At 45.5% G+C, this 20,189-nt stretch overlaps 1 protein-coding gene across 5 annotated transcripts in view; it reads right to left on the bottom strand.

Annotated features, from left to right (window-relative positions):
- NAXD (NAD(P)HX dehydratase) overlaps window positions 1-20,189 on the bottom strand; it is a 91,057-nt gene that overhangs the window by 24,489 nt on the left and 46,379 nt on the right. For all 5 annotated transcript variants that reach the window (XR_004001186.1, XM_030568599.1, XM_030568589.1 and 2 more), the window contains exons 6-9: window positions 19,938-20,046; window positions 3,545-3,595; window positions 3,358-3,462; window positions 2,878-2,998 (exon numbers count right to left, since the gene is read on the bottom strand). Coding sequence is in view for 4 of the 5 variants with exons in the window: in XM_030568599.1 (XP_030424459.1) it covers window positions 2,878-2,998; window positions 3,358-3,462; window positions 3,545-3,595; window positions 19,938-20,046 (386 nt within the window). In the remaining variant the exon portion in view is untranslated. The remainder of the gene's footprint in view (window positions 1-2,877; window positions 2,999-3,357; window positions 3,463-3,544; window positions 3,596-19,937; window positions 20,047-20,189) is intronic.

The following is a 20,189-nucleotide window of genomic DNA, read 5'->3' as shown; positions in this document are numbered from 1 at the left end:
AATGACAGACCAGAACAATCCTTATGACTGATTATGGTCACCCTTTTGTTTTAGGATAAGTTATAATGTCTACTATGGTTTCCTATATGTATTACATATTAGGCACTCTAGTTAAATATATATTTCTTTGTTTTAAGGTTTTAGTAAGTAAGAGACAGGATCTTGTATTGCATTTATGTTAAAGAGATTAGAGGAAAGTTGAAGGCCCGAAGCCCCAATGTGAATTGTTTTAGTTATAAGATTTAGCAAGGCTTGATTTACAATGTATTCTGCTGAATATGAAATACTGCTGTTTGTATACCTTTGAAGGTCTCTGTAAGTGATTGTTTGTGTGAATGAGGAACGCATGCGCCAGTAAATGATAAGGTGTGAAAGCCATCACAAATGTCCAAATGGTCAAGAAAAAGTGAGACACTTGGAAAAACCAGGAGACAATCAGGAAACATCCACTGTATCCGATGCTAAACATGTTAGCAGCATGGATGACCTCAGAGGTGAAGCAGGCACCCCCAAAGGCGAGACAACAAACAGAAGATAACAATGGGAAGCCCAACAATAACCATTAAATGATAACAGTAGAAAACCCCAAGATTAATACCACTTAAGGACTAATGATTACAGGATGACATTGCAAAATGCATGGACTCAAATGGGAATTTATAACTATAAATCTGAGGTGTTTTGCCATGGAACTCTGGGTTTAGTCCTGCAAAGCCTCAGCGCATCGGATCATGACCGACAAGAGCCCAGCTCCTCACTTGTGCTCATCTAACTGGCCATTAGATTGACTTGAGCTACAACAGACTGGTAACTATAAACATCAACTGGCAGGAGTGTACGTATGTAGGGGATAAAGATTGTTGGAAGACGGCAACTTAAAAAAAAAAAAAAAGAGTAGGAAGCAGGAGTACAAAATTTTTCAGAACATGGAATTATGCCCAGGGCGCACCTTCCTAATCCGATGATATGGATTTTCCCCAGACTGGAATAATCATGTGTGTTGTCTCATCTGATAAAAAATTACATCAGACCAAGAGACCACAATTACAAATGAAGCAGCAGAAGTAAAGACTAAAGATTTTGGAGAGACATGGTATGGAGATTGGTCCTTAGCTGCAGCACAAAAGCAGCAAGCAGTGTCTCCCCTCTCAATGCAATTTTGAGAAGCAGTTCTGCAGCATCAAGATGCCGCTTAACATTGCCAGAAGTCCCCAGACTCAACTGGCTAAGTTCAAAGAACCTCTTTGTCAACAGGAGTCTGAGATGCACTTCGCAAACTGAATACTTGTATTGGTTATAACCTCTTTCCAGGCATGACAGACAAACAAACATGGACGTTTGTAACAGACATCATATCCCTGAAGGCTGCTTTCTTAGCAACATCAATAACGCTGCCTGAGATATCAAAGGACCCAAGACAGGGAAATATTGAATATATGGTCTGATGGGACTAATATAACAAGTAAGGGAAGCAACCTAACACAGCTGGGCCTCAGACAACACATGTAATGGCCTGGCAATTGAAAAAAATTTTTGTTTGTTTTTTTTTTAAATGAAAAAGAAAATGAATGGCCATACAACTATGAAAAAATAGTACTCAATAGAGCGGGGGGGGGGAGGAGAGAAACAATTAGGAAACACCACATCTGCTCTGAGCTCATTGCACACCTGGTGGTCAAAAGGCACTGGAGAACAGTAGGGGCACCCCCTCTTTTATGGCCTCTGAATCCTGGGGGGTGGAGAGGGGGAAGCTGAGTGGCCCAATCTTCTAGAACATTCTGAGGATGCACTTATCCAAGGAGGGGGAAGCTGCATGGGCAATTTTCAAAAGGAGAACAGAGAGCTATTCCCTCAACTTTCCACCATCCAGGAAAACACCTGTATGTAATAAGGAAGCAGTGAAGAAAAACAAATATTGCAAAAATCCTACATTGCTCTAAACACTGTTGGCAACTAACAGCACACCCACAGGACAGCCATACACTGGAAGTCAGGATATTCTGACTTTGACAGTGTATACATAAAATAACTGTTAAAGTTGCATATATGCTTGTCAGAGATTGGTAGTTTATACCAGCCCCTGGTAAACCTCAGCTCTCTCTTGTTTGTTATGTAAACCATGATCACACAGTCACTCGGGCATTACGGCATTGTTTGAATTAATTTTCTATTGATTACTGGAAAAATCTTGGCATCAAGCCAACTACTCCTTTTTTTAAACTGCTAAGTAGTAAATTTAACAACTTTTTAAAATAGAAGTTTTGAAGGGGGCAATTGTTATCTACAAATAATTTAGCAAAAATATTGCTAAGTCTAAAGTATGTTGCAAGTACAGTAAGTCTAATAGATATGAGTGATGTATATCACTGCCTGTAGCGTTGTTGATAAAGAGTTCGCAGATCTATAAAGAGGATAGATAATATCAGGTGATCAAGCAGTTGATGGAGCCATTCAACACATCTTCATTCCTCAGTCACATCAATACACAGTGAAACAACTAAGTTTCCCTTGAGTAAATACATCTGGAACTAGTATGTTAAATACACTGAACTTATAATTGCACTCCTTTCATCTCAGGATTTTAAAGAACTTCACAAAAAAAATTAAGCTTCTCAACACCTATGTGAAGTAGATAAGTATTATGCCCATTTTAAAGAGGGGAACAGGGAAGTTAAAGGACTTGCACATCAAAGCCACTAAAAATCACAACAGCTTTTTTAAGCATCAAGCTTCAAAAGGCATCTAAAGTGCTGTGCAAAACTGTATCAGTCAATCCTTGAATCAAATGAATCAGCTACAGATGGACTACAACTTAAAAAAACAAAAAAAAAACCCACTAATAAACAAAATAATCATACAGCTGAAGACTTCATTTACCTTTTTCTCCATCTGAAATAAGATCTCTTTCTCCTTTCTGAACAATTGTCAAATTCCCCATGGCTTGACTGAGCCGTAACACACATCCATGGTGATCATTGCTATCCACAGGATCTCTAAGCTACAATACAAGAATTCCATACAGAATTACTCATTTTACCATTAATGCAAAACCACACAATTTAAGTCTATGAAAAAAGATTTGTTATTAAGCATTTCTATACTATTTATATTCTTTTCATTCATCCAAAAAAGAAAATTGTTTCAAAAGCGTCTTTTTTGCTTGCTTTAAAGATATGCCAAGCAATGATCCAGTGTTGTCATGACAACCATCACATGCAGATTTACCTATCCCCAGGACACTTTTTACATAGATAAGGAACAATATGAAAGTGCTTGATTCATCTTTCAAAAAATGTATGTTGATATTGTAACAAATACATACTTATGTATCACCAAAAAATTAAATCAGCAGCTCACCATAGCTTCATAAAGTCTGCTAAACTCCATATAGTTTGGAGTAAGAATCGCTCGCTGGTAACCCTGAATAAGAGAGGGCTGTTGGGAAATGAGCCACAATCCATCCTGCACAAGACAATTAAAATTTTTTTTATTTAATAGCACTTTAAATGTCAGACAAATAAACAGTATGAAAAAAAATACTTACAGCATCAATGACAATTGGAATTCCTTTGACCTTGGCTTTTTCTATAATACCCTGCAAGAAATGCAAATGATTGTAAGACGCTCGGTATGTTAACTCCCAAAAGATCTAAATGAAATTCGGCAGGTTCATTTCAGTCTAAAAAATGCTGCCTAAGGAGTCTGGTCATATAGATCACCATTTCAAAGAAAGAATTAAAAACATGGTTAGAGTACGACAGAAGACACTTTTGTATCAAATTTGTGCATTTTACAGACCAATATCTTCTAACTGCTAGCAATGCACCATTAGTAGGAGGTCTTAAAGATAAGCTGTGCTGTTTCTGGTTCACATTTAACCAGCAGCAACGGAATTCTGCAAAGTGAATCTAGGATATTACTTATTTGTGTTGATATGTGAATGAGAAAATAATCCAACTCTCACTCTCATAGCTGTAGCCGCTCCACATGCTAATAAGTAAAATTCAGGAAAGAAAAGGAAGACGACGACGACTAAATACATTCAGGAAATGTATCTACTGAGCAAGACTGCGCTAAGTTTAGTCAGGGCCAGTGCAAGGATGTTTCGTGCCCTAGGTAAAACTTCCACCTTGCGCCTCCCCTGCACCCCCACCCTGAGGCATCCCCCCCCCCGCCCCGCGGCAGCTCTCCACCCTGAGGCGCCCCCCCACCCCAGCTCACGCCTGCTCCGCCTCCACCCCGAGCACACCATCGCTGCTTCACTTCTCCCGCCTCCTCGGCTTGTCGTGCCTAAGCTGATTGGTGTTGCGAGCCTGGGAGGCAGAAGAAGTGAAGCAGCCACGGCGTGCTTGGGGAGGAGGCGGGGCAGGGGTGAGCTGGGGCAGGGAGTTCCCCTGCATGCCGCCCCCCCCCCCCTTACTTGCTACAGGTAGCCCTCCCCACACTCCCCTGCCCCAGCTCCCTTCGCCTAAATGCACCCCCCAAATGGCACTCCCCAAATGACAGTGCCCTAGGCGACCGCCTAGGTCACCTAAATGGTTGCACCGGCCCTGAGTTAGTCACTTTTCTGACTATAACCACACCGTAATAAGACTGTGTTAATAACATACATTGTGTGACAAGACAGACATGAGATGTGCAGTTTCACTTATAAAATGGAGATTTTACACTAGCAGAATGAGTTTAAAAACAAACAGGAATGGTGGACTTTTATTTGCAAAATTTCTTGCAATAAGTACATACCTATCCAAAAATAAACTGTCTGTCTCTTTGTCCCCTCATAACTGAAAGGCAACAGTGATTAATAAAAGCTTTTAGAATGTTGTTTGTCGTTGGCTTATGTACCGACGCTTATCAAAGGGGTAGCCATGTTAGGCTGGATCTGTAAAAAGCAACGAAGAGTCCTGTGGCACCTTAAAGACTAACAGATGTATTGGAGCATAAGCATGCATCTGATGAAGTGGGTATTCACCCACGAAAGCTTATATTCCAATACATCTGTTAGTCTTTGAGGTGCCACAGGACTCTTTGTTGCTTTGTACTGATGCTTGAGGGTTTAGATCTCCCCCCCCCCCATATAGCATAACAGTGGATGTTATCCATCTAAATGTCTAATCACTTTTTTTAACCCTAAGCTTGAGTTCAGATGATATCACATTGCCATGAGCTCCACAGACTGACTATATATAGTAAAATCTGTGTTATCTGGCACTTTACCAACTGGAAAGCTTTATTAATCGGCATTTCTAATATCTCCCAATACAAATCTTCAATCTAGTAACTGGGACTAGTCCAGGGGTCAGCAACCTTTCAGAAGTGGTGTGCCGAGTCTTCATTTATTCACTCTAATTTAAGGTTTCACATGCCAGTAATACATTTTAATGTTTTTAGAAGCTCTCTTTCTATAAATCTATAATATAGAACTAAACTATTGTTGTATGTAAAGTAAATAAGGCTTTTTAAATGTTTAGATTCATTTTAAATTAAATTAAAATGCAGAACTCCTCAGACTGGTGGCCAGGACCCAGGCAGTGTGAGCGCCACTGAAAATCAGCTCGCATGCCGCCTTCGGCACCTGTGCCATAGGTTGCCTATCCCTGTTGTAGAGCAAACAAATGGTGAACGAGTCAAGTACTTTATTCTATCTTGTGCACCAAAAATAGAATTATTATGTTCCAACAACACTAACACTTGTGCAAACCCACTGAAGGCTATGGAGTGGCATGTGTGCTGAGGGCTTGATTTGGTTTGCAGAACCTTTAATAGTGATTAAGATTTAAAAGACAGAAAGAATGAACCCAGCTTGATTGCGGGGATACATCAACACTGCAATAAAAGACCACGGCTGGCCTTGGTCATTTGACTCAGGCTCATGGGACTTGGGCTGCAGGGCTAAAAATTGCAATGTAAACATTCATGCTCAGGCTGTAGCCTAGGCTCTGAGACCCCACAAGGAAGGAGGGTCTCGGAGCCTGGGCTCCAGCCCAAGCCCCACCCCCAGCCTGAATCTCTACACATGTCGGCAATTTAGGTGTTACCCTGGATTTGAGGGGTGTGTACCCCAAAATATTATCAAGCCAACTGCAACCACGTTATGTGCATTCACCCACCGTTAATAAAAAGAGAACACCACAAAGTCAGGGGTTAATTGGAAAGCAGGTTTTTAGAGGCAAAGTCAAAACTAGCTGGCAGTTTCTGTTAATCAGAATGGGAGGAGGAGAAGAAAAGTAAACAAATGAGACTGAAAACCTTGGTGGTTGGAGGACCTTAACTCTGGGCTCCTCTGATATTAAAGGTTTATTGGAAGTTAGGAGAAATGATAGCTCATAGTGACCCCCTGCTGGCTTACGTGTTTTGTAAAAATTAGTTATAAAAAGACAAGATAATAGAGTGTAATTTGGAGCAGTCCTCCGAAGCCACCTTGAAAGATTTTTTCCTGATACCTTTTCTCCCACAGCGGGTGAGCAACTAGTCACTGCAAACCTGCTGTTAATTACTCACTATCGTTCCAGATGTTAGGTAAGTATTTGGGATGTTTTAAAACTATTGCTTAACTCTGTATGTGCTTAAATCTAATAAACTGAAGTCTCAGATCGAGCATGCTTACTTGCATTCATCTTTTATCAGACAGAATTGCTATGTTACCATTGATTTATTCCTGATACCACCTGGAGTGAAAAAGTTAAGTTACTCGTGCTGGGGGGGTCTGAAAATCCTGGGGAATAGGGGCATCTGTTTTATGAAAATATTTGCCCTTCTGTATATGAACGTATTAATACAAATCAACTGAAAGCTAGTTAAGAGATTTTATTTTAACAGGTACAGAATGCATTAAAAAGTTTACCATCACCTTTGTAGTTTAAAGGGGTGGGGAAGGAGAGTGGTCTTTGGCAGAGGAAAAAGGAAATCTTAAACTGATTTGGGAAAAATTAAAAAAACAGAAACACCTAATCACTGAAACTAACAAAACTGGAGAAACTACATATAAATTACTCCCCAGTTTTCTTTTTCAGAGGAAACAATTATAGGCAAGACCTACCTCTAAGTTTCTCTCTGAATTCAAAAAGAATCCTTTGCCAGTGCACTTGTTTGGAATCCGCAATTAAGGGCTTTCACAGTACAGGGCAACTGCACCTGTATTCCCCTCAATAGTTCAGCAAGGGCAACAACTCTTGGCTTCCAGCTCCCCAGCTGTTGCCTCTTTTGGGTCTCTCATCCTACTGACCAGGATATTCCCAGGCTGAACAGCTGCCTTTCCTTTATTGTGTCATTCCCAGTCAGGTTGTCCTAGGACACCTGCTTCTTTTCTTTTCAGAGATGGGTAACAGAGTGATTGTTACAAATGCAAGTTGCCAAACAATTCTTTGTAAGCAAGCATACTTTATAAGGCACAAAGCATTACAGAGAAAACATAACTAAAGAACCTACATGGCATGTTAATACATTTACTATGTATTAGTGTATTATGTTCATCCCACAAGAACATAAGAACGGCCGTACCGAGTCAGACCAAAGGTCCATCTAGCCCAGTATCTTTCTACCGACAGTGGCCAATGCCATGTGCCCCAGAGGGAGTGAACCTAACAGGCAATGATCAAGTGATCTCTCTCCTGCCATCCATCTCCATCCTCTGATGAACAGAGGCTACGGACACCATTCATTACCCTTCCTGGCTAATAGCCATTTATGGACTTAGCCACCATGAATTTATACAGTTCCCTTTTCAACATTGGTATAGTCCTAGCCTTCACAACCTCCTCAGGTAAGGACTTCCACAAGTTGACTGTGCGCTGTGTGAAGAACTTCCTTTTATTTGTTTCATTTGGTGACCCCTAGTTGTTGTATTATGGGAATAAGTAAATAAGTTTTCCTTATCCACTTTCTCCACATCACTCATGATTTTATATACCTCTATCCTATCCCTCCTTAGTCTCCTCTTTGCCAAGCTGAAGAGGCCTAGCCTCTTTAATCTTTCCTCATATGGGACCCTCTCCAAACCCCTAAGCATTTTAGTTGCCCTTTTCTGAACCTTTTCTAGTGCTAGAATATCTTTTTTGAGATGAGGAGACCACATCTGTACACAGTATTCGAGATGTGGGTGTACCATGGATTTATATAAGGGCAATAATATATGCTCAGTCTTATTCTCTATCCCCTTTTTAATTATTCCTAACATCCTGTTTGCTTTTTTGACTGCCTCTGTGCACTGCGTGGACATCTTCAAAGAACTATCCATGATGACGCCAAAGATCTTTTTCCTGACTCATTGTAGCTAAATTAGCCCTCATCATATTGTATGTATAGTTGGGGTTATTTTTTTCCAACGTACATTACTTTACATTTATCCACATTAAATTTCATTTGCCATTTTGTTGCCCAATCACTTAGTTTTGTGAGATCTTTTTGAAGTTCTTCACAATCTGCTTTGGTCTTAACTATCTTGAGTAGTTTAGTATCATCTGCAAACTTTGCCACTTCACTGTTTACCCCTTTCTCCAGATCATTTATGAATAAATTGAATAGGATTGGTCCTAGGACTGACCCTTGGGGAACACCACTAGTTACCCCTCCCCATTCTGAGAATTTACCATTAATTCCTACCCTTTCTTCCCTATCTTTTAGCCAGTTCTCAATCCATGAAAGGACCTTCCCTTTTATCCCATGACATCTTAATTTACATAAGAGCCTTTGGTGAGGGACCTTGTGAAAGGCTTTCTGGAAATCTAAGGGCACTATGTCCACTGGATCCCCCTTGTCCACATGTTTGTTGACCCCTTCAAAGAACTCTAATAGATTAGTAAGACACGATTTCCCTTTACAGAAGCCATGTTGACTAATGCTCAACAGTTTATGTTTTTCTATGTGTGTCTGACAATTTTATTCTTAATCTATTGTTTCGACTAATTTGCCCAGTACTGACGTTAGACTTACTGGTCTAATTGCCAGGATCACCTCTAAAGCCCTTTTTAAATATTGGCGTTACTTTAGCTAACTTCCAATCACTGGGTACCGAAGCTGATTTAAAGGACAGGTTACAAACCTCAGTTAATAGTTCCGCAACTTCACATTTGAGTTCTTTCAGAACTCTTGGGTGAATGCCATCTGGTCCCGGTGACTTGTTAATGTTGAGTTTATCAATTAATTCCAAAATCTCCTCTAGTGACACTTCAATCTGTGACAGTTTCTCAAATTTGTCACTTACAAAAGCCAGCTCAGATTTGGGAATCTCCCTAACACCCTCAGCCGTGAAGACTGAAGCAAAGAATCCATTTAGTTCCGCCACAATGACTTTATCGTCTTTAAGCGCTCCTTTTGTATTTCGATCGTCAAGGGGCCCCACTGGTTGTTTAGCAGGCTTCCTGCTTCTGATGTACTTAAACATTTTATTACCACCAACTCTGACATGGGCTCTGGCAAGTGCAGTCTTAATTTCATTGCGTGACCCCAGGTTCTTGTTTTATGTGAAGGGGTAAATAACACTTCCTTATTCACTTTCTCCACACACTTCATGATTTTATAGACCTCTATCATATCCCCCTTCCCTTACTCATCTCTTTTCCAAGATGAACAACATTTCTTAGTCTTTTTAATTTCTCCTAATATGGAAGCTGTTCCATACCCTTAATTTTTGTTGCCCTTCTCTGTACTTTTTCCAATTCTAATATACCGTTTTTGAAATGGGGCAACCTGGGGGAGGAACAGCTCAGTGGTTTGAGCATTGGCCCGCTAAACCCAGGGGTGAGAGTTCAATCCTAGAGGGGGTCATTTAAGGATCTGGGGCAAAAATCTGTTTGGGGATTGATCCTGCTTTGAGCAGCAGGTTGGACTAGATGACCTCCTGAGGTCCCTTCCAAGCCTGATATTCTATGATTCTAACAGAACCACAGATAGTATTCAGTGTGTGGGCATACCATGGCTTTATCACAATGCCACTATATATTTACCATCTTATCTATTCCTTTCCTTATAGTTCCTAACATGAGAAATAAGACGCCTCAATTTATTAGTATCTTAGCTCACTCAGATACTATGGAAATCTTCATACACTACAGACAAGATCAGAGTTAGCACAGATGGATAGAGACCTAAGCCTTCCACTCACTAGAAAGGAGCAGATCTTATAGCCCTCCTCTTTCCCATCTTCACTGCCAGTCAAAGAAAGATACAAGGGATAATTACAAACCTACATCCCATTCCTATATGCATAAGGTAGCTTGCCTAGACTAGCCAAAAATATTGTAAAAGAAAAGGATATACAAAACCCCACCCTTTAATACAAATTTAAATGGCCAATTGCTATAGTTGCCTTTTCCCCCTGGGAGAAAAAAAAGTTACAAAAGTTAAATTTACCACTGAAGCAAACAGACTGCACCTATCTCTAGCACAGAGATGATGGAAACACCAGGCCTCGCTAAGTAAGCAACTGGGATTCACCTGCCCTAACTACATGCACATACTGAAGCCTCAGGTGAATACAATATTTAAACAAATCCAAATAAGCAACACAAAAGGAGATTGAAAAGTAGGCCCTTTCTACCCTGTACTGACCCAGAAAAAAAAAACACACGCAAAACATTGCTCCTGGATTTGATGTGCTTTTGTACAGTGTCTAGCAGAATGGAGCCCATATCCTGATAGGCTTGGTCTTCTCTGCTAAAAAAAAAAGTGCATATTTCACCTCAGGGTAACGAATGTGCCTGAGCTATCCCCATGGTTAAAACACAGTGAAGACAAGACATTTTAGTTTTACCACCAGGTAAACTTGCCAAGGTCAACCATATATCCCTGCTTGAAGTTGGCGTTGACTAGCTGACCACATGGCGAAACTAAAGCACCTTATCGTCACTGTGTTATTACCTCAGGAATAGCCTATGTATGTCAGTTACCCTGAGGCAAAACACACACCGTTCTTATTAGTGAAGACAAGGCTATAGAGGCTTCTTCTACAATACAAATGAATCAGCTGGTCAAAATATTTAGACCAAAATTGTTTTTTACCTTCAATTTCACCCAAATTTTGGACTTTTAATTGAAAATTCTAAACTTTGTTTTGCTTTTCAAAAATTTGAAATAAATAAAATTTTCAAATGGAAATGGAACATTACTATCATTTTGTTTTAGTTTTTTGTTGAAAAACAAAACTTCTCATAAAAAAGTAAACATTTTTAATGAAAAATTGTTTTGTTCTAAGTTTTTCACAGAAATAAAACTGGATTTTTTGACCAGCTTTATAAATAAAGAGAACCCCTCACTTGTTAGCACACTGGGACGGTGAGGGCACGATGTATTTTCACTAATATAAAAGCAGCAAAGAATCCTGTGGCACCTTACAGACTAACAGACGTTTTGGAGCATGAGCTTTCGTGGGTGAATACCCACTTCGTCAGATGCATGTAGTGGAAATTTCCAGGGGCAGGTATATATATGCAGGCAAGCTAGAGATAATGAGGTAGTTCAATCAGGGAGGATGAGGCCCTGTTCTAGCAGTTGAGGTGTGAAAACCAAGGGAGGAGAAACTGGTTTTGTAATTGGCAAGCCATTCACAGTCTTTGTTTAATCCTGAGCTGATGGTGTCAAATTTGCAGATGAACTGAAGCCCAGCAGTTTCTCTTTGAAGTCTGGTCCTGAAGTTTTTTTGCTGCAGGATGACCACCTTAAGGTCTGCTATAGTGTGGCCACCGTTTTAGATCCCTGATGATGCGTTTTAGATCCCTGATGATGCGTTGGAGAGGTTTTAGCTGGGGAATGTATGTGATGGCCAGTGGAGTCCTGTTGGTTTCTTTCTTGGGTTTGTCTTGCAGTAGGAGGCTTCTAGGTACACGTCTGGCTCTGCTGATCTGTTTCCTTATTTCCTCGTGCAGGTATTGTAGTTTTGAGAATGCTTGGTGGAGATTTTGTAGGTGTTGGTCTCTGTCCGAGGGGTTAGAGCAGATGCGGTTGTACCTCAGTGCTTGGCTGTAGACAATGGATCATGTGATGTGCCCGGCCATCACATACAGTCCCCAGCTAAAACCTCTCCAACGCATCATCAGGGATCTACAACCCATCCTGGACAATGATCCCATACTTTCACAGGCCTTGGGTGGCAGGCCAGTCCTCGCCCACAGGCAACCTGCCAACCTGAAATATATTCTCACCAGTAACTGCACACTGCACCATAGGAACTCTAGCTCAGGAACCAATCCATGCAACAAACCTCGATGCCAACTCTGCCCACATATCTACACCAGCGACACCATCACAGGACCTAACCAGATCAGCCACACCATCACTGGTTCATTCACCTGCATGTCCACCAATGTAATATACACCATCATATGCCAGCAATGCCCCTCTGCTAGGTACATCGGCCAAACTGGACAGTCGCTACGGAAAAGGATAAACGGACACAAATCAGATATTAGGAATGGCAATATACAAAAACCTGTAGGAGAACACTTCAACCTCCCTGGCCACACTATAGCAGACCTTAAGGTGGCCATCCTGCAGCAAAAAAACTTCAGGACCAGACTTCAAAGAGAAACTGCTGAGCTTCAGTTCATCTGCAAATTTGACATCATCAGCTCAGGATTAAACAAAGACTGTGAATGGCTTGCCAATTACAAAACCAGTTTCTCCTCCCTTGGTTTTCACACCTCAACTGCTAGAGCAGGGCCTCATCCTCCCTGATTGAACTACCTCATTATCTCTAGCTTGCCTGCATATATATACACACCTGCCCCTAGAAATTTCCACTACTTGCATCTGACGAAGTGGGTATTCACCCACGAAAGCTCATGCTCCAAAACGTCTGTTAGTCTGTAAGGTGCCACAGGATTCTTTGCTGCTTTTACAGATCCAGACTAACACGGCTACCCCTCTGATACTTTTCACTAATATAGAATCTATACATCATCAAATAATTTTTAAAAATAAAGAGAAGAGGAGTCAAAGTGGTTTTGGGGATTTCTGCATTAAAACTTTCTCCATCACATTCAGGATACTTTAACCTTCTGGTTTAAGTGTTTCTTGAATCTACTGTTTTGTAAATTTCAAGTTTAGATGTCAAGATCTCTGAAAAACCCAGCAATCCAACTATCTGTTACTATCACTGATTAGCCCAGCATTTCGCTTCATCAAAATTTTCTGTATTGTACATGCAGCTTCCGGCATTAGACTGAAACATTAACTTTGGTGTGATACAGTTATTGCTGTCATATGTTAACAGTTTGTTCCTGTCTGTGTAGTGATATTCAAATGCTCTTTTTTAAAACTTTTCACCAAGATATGAAACAAGCAAGAATATTGTTTCAACTAGAATAAGAAGTTTATATTTATTTATTATAATGAATAGCAACTCCTCCAATGTGTGGGTACACATTTGCTTACTGATATTGTTCTTGGCAAAGAGTTTTCAAACCTGGGTGCCTAAAGCGAGTTGAAGCTTAAGCATTTCAATGACTATTTTTGATCATTTCCATTTTGGTGGTGAATCTGTTTTAAAAAAAAAAAAGGGGTGGATGGCGGAAGAGGAGGTTGGGGACAACATTTTCTAACACGGGTGCCTAAAGTTAGGAGCCTAAATATGGAGTTAGGTGCTTAACTTTAGACATCTGCGTTAGAAAATGTTGGCCTTTGTTTTTACAGATTTACCATCAAAATGAAAGTGATAAAGAATAACCACTTGGATGCATAAGCTTCAAGCCTCACTCTGAGTTTCCGATAGTGAAAATATGATTTTGGGCTTGTCTAAAGGGCAAGCTAGCAGCAAGCCAAATGACAACTCCACAGTGTATAAGTTTGCCTCCCATTTGAAAGTGGAGTACATCCAAGTGTACTTCATAACTGTTACTGTGTGGTAGCAGAGTCCATACAGTGAGTTAATGTGCAGCGATCTAGTGTGCTACAGAGTCTCACCGTGGCTTGCCATGCACCAACTTGCCACATAGACAAGTCCTAAGATCTATGACCCTCACCACAAAGGCTAGGCAACTCCTAGTTCTTCTTCGAGTGATTGCTCATATCCATTCCAGTTAGGTGTACGCGCCGCGCGTGCACATTCGTCGGAAAACTTTTACCCTAGCAACTCAGTGGGCCGGCAGGTCGCCCCCTAGAGTGGCGCCACCATGGCGCTCCATATATACTCCTGCCGGCCCACCCGCTCCTCAGTTCCTTCTTACCGCCCGTGTCGGTCGTTGGAACAGTGGAGCGCGGCTTAGCTGACCTCCACTTCCCTAGCTACTCGTTTTCTCGTATAAGTTATAACACTTTTATATATATATTTGTATGGTTATACGTGTTTTCTTTGCTAACATGGTTAGTTTAGTTAGCGGGGTTCAGGAAGTAGCCCCTTCCATGAGCCCAGTGCCGGAGCCATGCATGGCTCACCGGGTTTTAAAAAGGGGCCCGGCTTGCCAGAAGCCGCGGCCGAAGAGAGATCTACATGACTCCTGTTTGAAGTGCCTCAGGGAATCACACTTGACAGATAAGTGCCCCATTTGCAAGGCTTTTAAGCCGAGAACAAAAAGGTGCGGGACTTTCACTTGCCCCTCCACCTTGGGCGCGGAGCGATGTTCAAGCGGCGGGCAGAAGCGCCTCCTCGGCACCGGACCCCGCCGGTACCACCAAGGCCTTTCGGCACCGACCGTCGCCGGCACCGATGTCGACTCGGCACCGCTCCCTTCTTCCGAGGTCGAGAGAGTCTACGATTCCTGCTGGTGCCTGGCGGCTCCCCGGCACGCGCCGTGGTTGAGCCCCCTGCTCCCGCTACTTCCGTGCCACCTGCATCGCAGCCAGAGAGCTCGCCTCAGTTGCGTTATCCGGCACCGTCACCTGCAGAGGCACCGATGACTTCGGCTCCGTCGATTCCAGTCCCCCAGGACCAGGGAATCCGCTGCCTGGCAGCTCCCCGGCTCGCGCCGTGGTAGAGCTTACTGCTCCTGCTGCTTCTGTGCCAGCTGCACCACAGCTAGACAGCTCGTCTAAGATGGCTCGCCCGGCACCGACAACGTCGGCACCGTCGATCCCGGTCCCACGAGGGCCGTAGAATCCGGTACCTGACGGCTCCCCGGCACGCGCCGTGGTTGAGCGTATTGCTCCTGCTGCTTCCGTGCCAACGGCACCGCAGCCAGAGAGCTCGTCTACGTCGGATCGCCCGGCACCGACACCTGCTGCGGCACCGATGACGTCGGCACCGTCGATCCCGGTCCCGCAAGGGCCGTAGTATCCGGTGCCTGACGGCTCCCCGGCACGCGCCGTGGTCGAGCTAATGCTCCGGCTGCTTCCGTGCCAACGGCACCGCGGTCAGAGAGCTAGTCTAAGTCGGATCGCCCGGCACCGATACCTGCTGCGGCACCGATGACGTCGGCACCGTCGATCCCGGTCCCGCAAGGGCCGTAGAATCCGGTGCCTGACGGCTCCCAGGCACGCGCCGTGGTTGAGCTCCTGTTCCGGCTGCTTCTATCGGCACCGTCGATTCCAGTCCCACAAGGGCTATCGAATCCGGTGCCCGACGGCTCCCCGGCACGCGCCGTGGTTGAGCGTATTACTCCCGCTGCTTCAGTGCTGACGGCACCGCAGCCAGACAGCTTATCTAACTCGGTTCGCCCGGCACCGGCACCTACCGAAGCTCTGATGACCTCGGTACCGTGGATCCCGGCCCCACGAGGGCCGTCGAATCCGGTGCCTGACAGCTCCCCAGTATGCACTGTGGTTGAGCCTGCTGTGGCTCTCAGTGCCATGACAGAGTCAGTGCTGCCTGACCCGGGCACCGCCGGTACGGGTAATACAGTCTCTTCAAGGGACTGTCCCCTGTCAGTACAGCAGAGCGGCACCGTCCATGATCACGGTCCCGCAGACACTCCAAGTCCTGTCGGCACGCCGGACACCACTGGCAGTCCCGGTACTGTTTTCCTCGGTACTGGTCACACTCGCTGCACCGGTCGGTATCCCGTTCGCCGACCCGCTATCGGCACCGTTCCGACATCTGGCACCGGGGCAGGTACCTTGACTCCTGTAGCTCTTCTCCGAGCCTCGAGATCTCGGTCGACCTCTCGACACCGTTCTGGTTGCGGGTCTGAATCTCGTTCCAGGTACCGATACGCCTCCCGATGCCGGTCCCCGGTGCCGAGTTGGGCAAGGTCCGAGTGAGTCAGAGACTCGGCCCGTGCCTTCTTTTAGTACCTCCATGGCCGTCCGGACGCGCATCCGTGTCATCCCATATGCGCAGATTTTATGCTCAGGACCACGATCCTGATATGATGGCCAGCGGGCGCCAGCCCCGAAGCAGAAAGAGCCTTGGCGAATGCAAGGTGTACTCTGCAGGGGCCCTGCGCCTCTGGGTAGCAAAGCAACAAGCCTTGCTTAGCTGCGATAATTATAGCACCTGGGTGGAGGAGTTTCTCCCTCGAACCTCCCACCTCGAGTTCGCTGCCGTCTTGGAGGACGGGGGAAAGAATTTACCCTTTGTTGGTAAAGGCATCTTCGCGGCAGAGACAGCCCCAGACTGCGAAGCCTGCTGGACAATAGGGTCCTAATGCGTCTCAGCGTGTATACGCTTGCGACCAAACGCAGGCCTTTATGGCCCCAGCCGCCATACTCTGTGCCTAGCCAGAGGCAGAACTCTGGAAAACGGCAAGGCCAAGGTGGTCGCAGACAAACGTCAGGCCCCCTAAAAAAGCCAAAGTCGAGGTCCCTCGCAATTACCACTGGGACCAAAGACGGACCTTCCAAGGTTCGCCGGAGGGCGGTGTACCAGTCGCAGGACGGGATCCTGATCCCGCTTTCTCCTGGCATGGCCCCAGTTACTTTTAGATCGCTGGGTCCTGCGCACGATGGAGCATAGGTACCACCTTTAAATTGCTCCAGCCCTGTCCCCCTTCAGCGGACGAAAGGGGCTAGGGGTTTTACTCCCGTTATGCCCTAGTTCCCCACTCGAACACAGGTCTCAGACCTCCCTGGTCCTGCATGGACTCAACCGGTTTGGGATAAGGTTGAAGTTCTGCATGGTATCCCTGGGAACCATTATTCCATCCTTGCCTCCTGGGGGCTACTATGCCGCCCTGGATAGGAAGGACGCGTACTTTCGCAATGCCATCTTCCCTCCGCACGAGAGATGCCTCCGCTTTATAGCCAGCGGTGAATACTCCCGGTTTACGGCCATAGTCGCCGCCTACCGTAGCTATGTCGGATATGCGTTTTTCCGTATTGGGACGATTCGCTTATCCGAGGAGACTCTGACTCACAACCCACTCAGCCGTGGGCATCGTCACGGTCTTATTCACAGATCAAGGCCTGATGATTACTATAGAGCAATCCACTCTGGTTCCCACGCAGAGGTTGGGCTTCCTAGGGGCTATCTTGGTCTCCTACCTAGCCGGAGCCTGCTTATCGCAACTGCGGTTTTAGGCGATGGCATCAATCATCTGAGGTCTGAAGGCTTTCCCAACGACCTCAGCTCGTTCTTGTCTCAGTCTCCTGGGTCCATGGTTGCCCGCACGTTTGTAACCAAACACACCAAGCTCCGCCTCCGTCCTCTCCAAGTCCGGCCCACCTCGGCGTACCGCTTGGCCAGGGAGCCAATGGTCATGGTAGTCACCGTTCCCTCGAACGCCTTAGGCTCCCTAGAGTGGTGGCTAACTCCCTCCTTGGTGTGGACAGGATGAGGTTTCATCCGCCCCAGCCCTCACTGCCCCTGACGGCGGACGCATCATCTCTCTGCTCGAGTGCTCATGGTCACCTCCGAGCTTAAGGCCTTCGGTCTTCTAGGGAGCTGGCATTCCTCATTAATGCCCCAAAAATCAGAGTAGTCCGCCTGGCATGCCAGGGGTTCCAGCGGCAGCTGCGAGGCCGTTGTATCTCGGTGTTTACAGCCAACACAATGGCCAGGTGCTTCATAAGCATTCAGGGGGACATAGTCCTCCCCCTTTTTTGTCAGGAGGCCATCCATTTCCGGGTCTTTTGCATGGCCCGCTCGATGGAGCTGGCGACATCCTTTCTCCCAGGCGTTCGGAACGTCTTATCTCTTTGACTCAGCAGGTCTTTCCTGTCTTACGAGTCATCACTCTGCCCCATGTGAGACGTCCCGCTTTCCGGAAGTGGAAATGGTTCCTCACACAGACCTGTTCGCTCACCGCGAGTGCAGGAAATGCCAGGTGTTCTGCTCCTTCCGAGGTCTCTCCTCGGAATCGATCTTGGACGCATTCCTGATACCGTGGAGCGGCCAACTGCATTATGCCTTCCCGCTGTTCCCACTGGTTCGTTACGTCCTGCTCAAATTCCGCAGGGGCGGAGCGTGCGTCATCATGATCACTCCAGAGTGGTCCAGGCAGCACTGACATACCACGTTGCTTGGCCTGTCAGCCCAGACCTCATCACTCAGGGCAATGACAGGCTTCGTCACTCGGACCTGCAGCCTCTTCGCCTCACGGTGGCTCCTGCGTACCTGAGTTGGGGTGACAGGCAGCCTTCCACCTGGTCAACGTACCGAGCCAGGTGGAAGCGTTTCCTTTACAGCTGCAGTACGCTCGATCTTGCTCCTGCTGAGGTCTCGATCCCCTCTATTTGGCCTGCCTCTGGCCTTCAGCGGCAGGATCTGGCGGTATCATCGCTGAGGATACTCTCAGCAGCCGTCCCTACCTTCCAGCAGGCTAAGATGGACGTTCAGTGTCCCACGCTCTATGGGTTCGAGGTCCCTCAAGGGCTTGGAGCGCTTGCACCCTCGGGTGCGCCGCCCAGCCCCGCCCTGGGGCCTCAACCTAGTCTTGGCCAGACGGGTCTCTGAGATCAGAGCTCTTACGAAGGTTCCGCAAAGACAAGGTGCAGTTGTGACCGCACCCGGCTTTCCTCCCTAAGGTGTTTTGGCCTTTCATGTTACCCACAGCTCAACGCAATGGGCATAACCGTTGCACTCCTTGGACATCTGTGGAGTGCTCGCATTATGTTGTGCTGACAGAATCATTTCCTAAGGTGCCCCAGCTCTGCCCCGGTAGTGGGCCAAAGGGAGGGCTTGCTTGTTTTCCTCTCAGAGGATCTCATCTTGGGTGATGGCGGACATCCCCACTTGTTCTGATTTGGCTCATATTTCCCCAAGCCACATCACCGTGCATTCTACCAGGGCTCAGGCTTCATCTGCCGCCTTGCTGGCTCGTGTTTCTACCCACGAGACCTGTCGCGAAGCTCCATTGGTCCTCGGTCCTTACCTTTTGCTTCGCAGTATGCCCTGGTTCAGCAGTCAAGAGAGGCTGTAGCCTCTGGCTCGGCAGTTTTATTCTGCCACATTTCACTCCGACCCCACCGCCTTTGTAAGGCTTGGGATTCACCTAACTGGAATGGATATGAGCAATCACTCGAAGAAGAAAAGACGGTTACTCACCTTTGTAACTGTTGTTCTTCGAGATGTGTTGCTCATATCCATTCCGCACCCGCCCTCCTTCCCCACTGTCGGAGTAGCCGGCAAGAAGGAACTGAGGAGCGGGTGGGCCGGCAGGAGTATATATGGAGCGCCATGGTGGCGCCACTCTAGGGGCGACCTGCCGGCCCACTGAGTTGCTAGGGTAAAAGTTTTCCGACGAATGTGCACGCGCGGCGCGTACACCTAACTGGAATGGATATGAGCAACACATCTCGAAGAACAACAGTTACAAAGGTGAGTAACCGTCTTTTTTAACTTTTCTCTTTAAATTATAGTTACTAACATTTAGCGACCAACAGATCTTAACTACTACCCGTCATAACAAAAAGAAATCATTTACAGAAAGTTCATTTGAAGGCAGTTTTGATTCACTAATAGCCAGTAATTCTGTTACAGATGTTGCTTTCCAACTATATTTTAATGGCTCCAGTAAGCCTATTACACAATAACCCACTGAAAAACATTCGTTTAGCTGCACAGAAGCTGCAAACTTGGTTTATAAATTCAGTAACGAAGATATAGAGCAAAATACTAGAGTATACATTACCTTAGCATTCTCAAGTAGTACGTCATCTCTACCTAAACCAGGTCCTATGACAACTGAATGCAGTCGCGGCAACCACTTTTCCACTTCATGAACAGCATTAGGACTGTCACTAAGTAGAGAAAACAAGTACAAAAGCATTACTTTCAACACAATCAAATCTGAAATCTAGGATTTCCCATGTATATCTGAGGTTAGCCAAACATTACTGCTATCATGCTGGTTTTTGCCCCCTAGTGAAATAAACAGATTTTT

The sequence above is a fragment of the Gopherus evgoodei genome, chromosome 1, assembly GCF_007399415.2.
Source record: "Gopherus evgoodei ecotype Sinaloan lineage chromosome 1, rGopEvg1_v1.p, whole genome shotgun sequence".
NCBI lineage: Eukaryota > Metazoa > Chordata > Testudines > Testudinidae > Gopherus > Gopherus evgoodei.
Note: the sequence above shows the minus strand (reverse complement) of the source record. Positions and strands in the feature narration are given on the sequence as shown.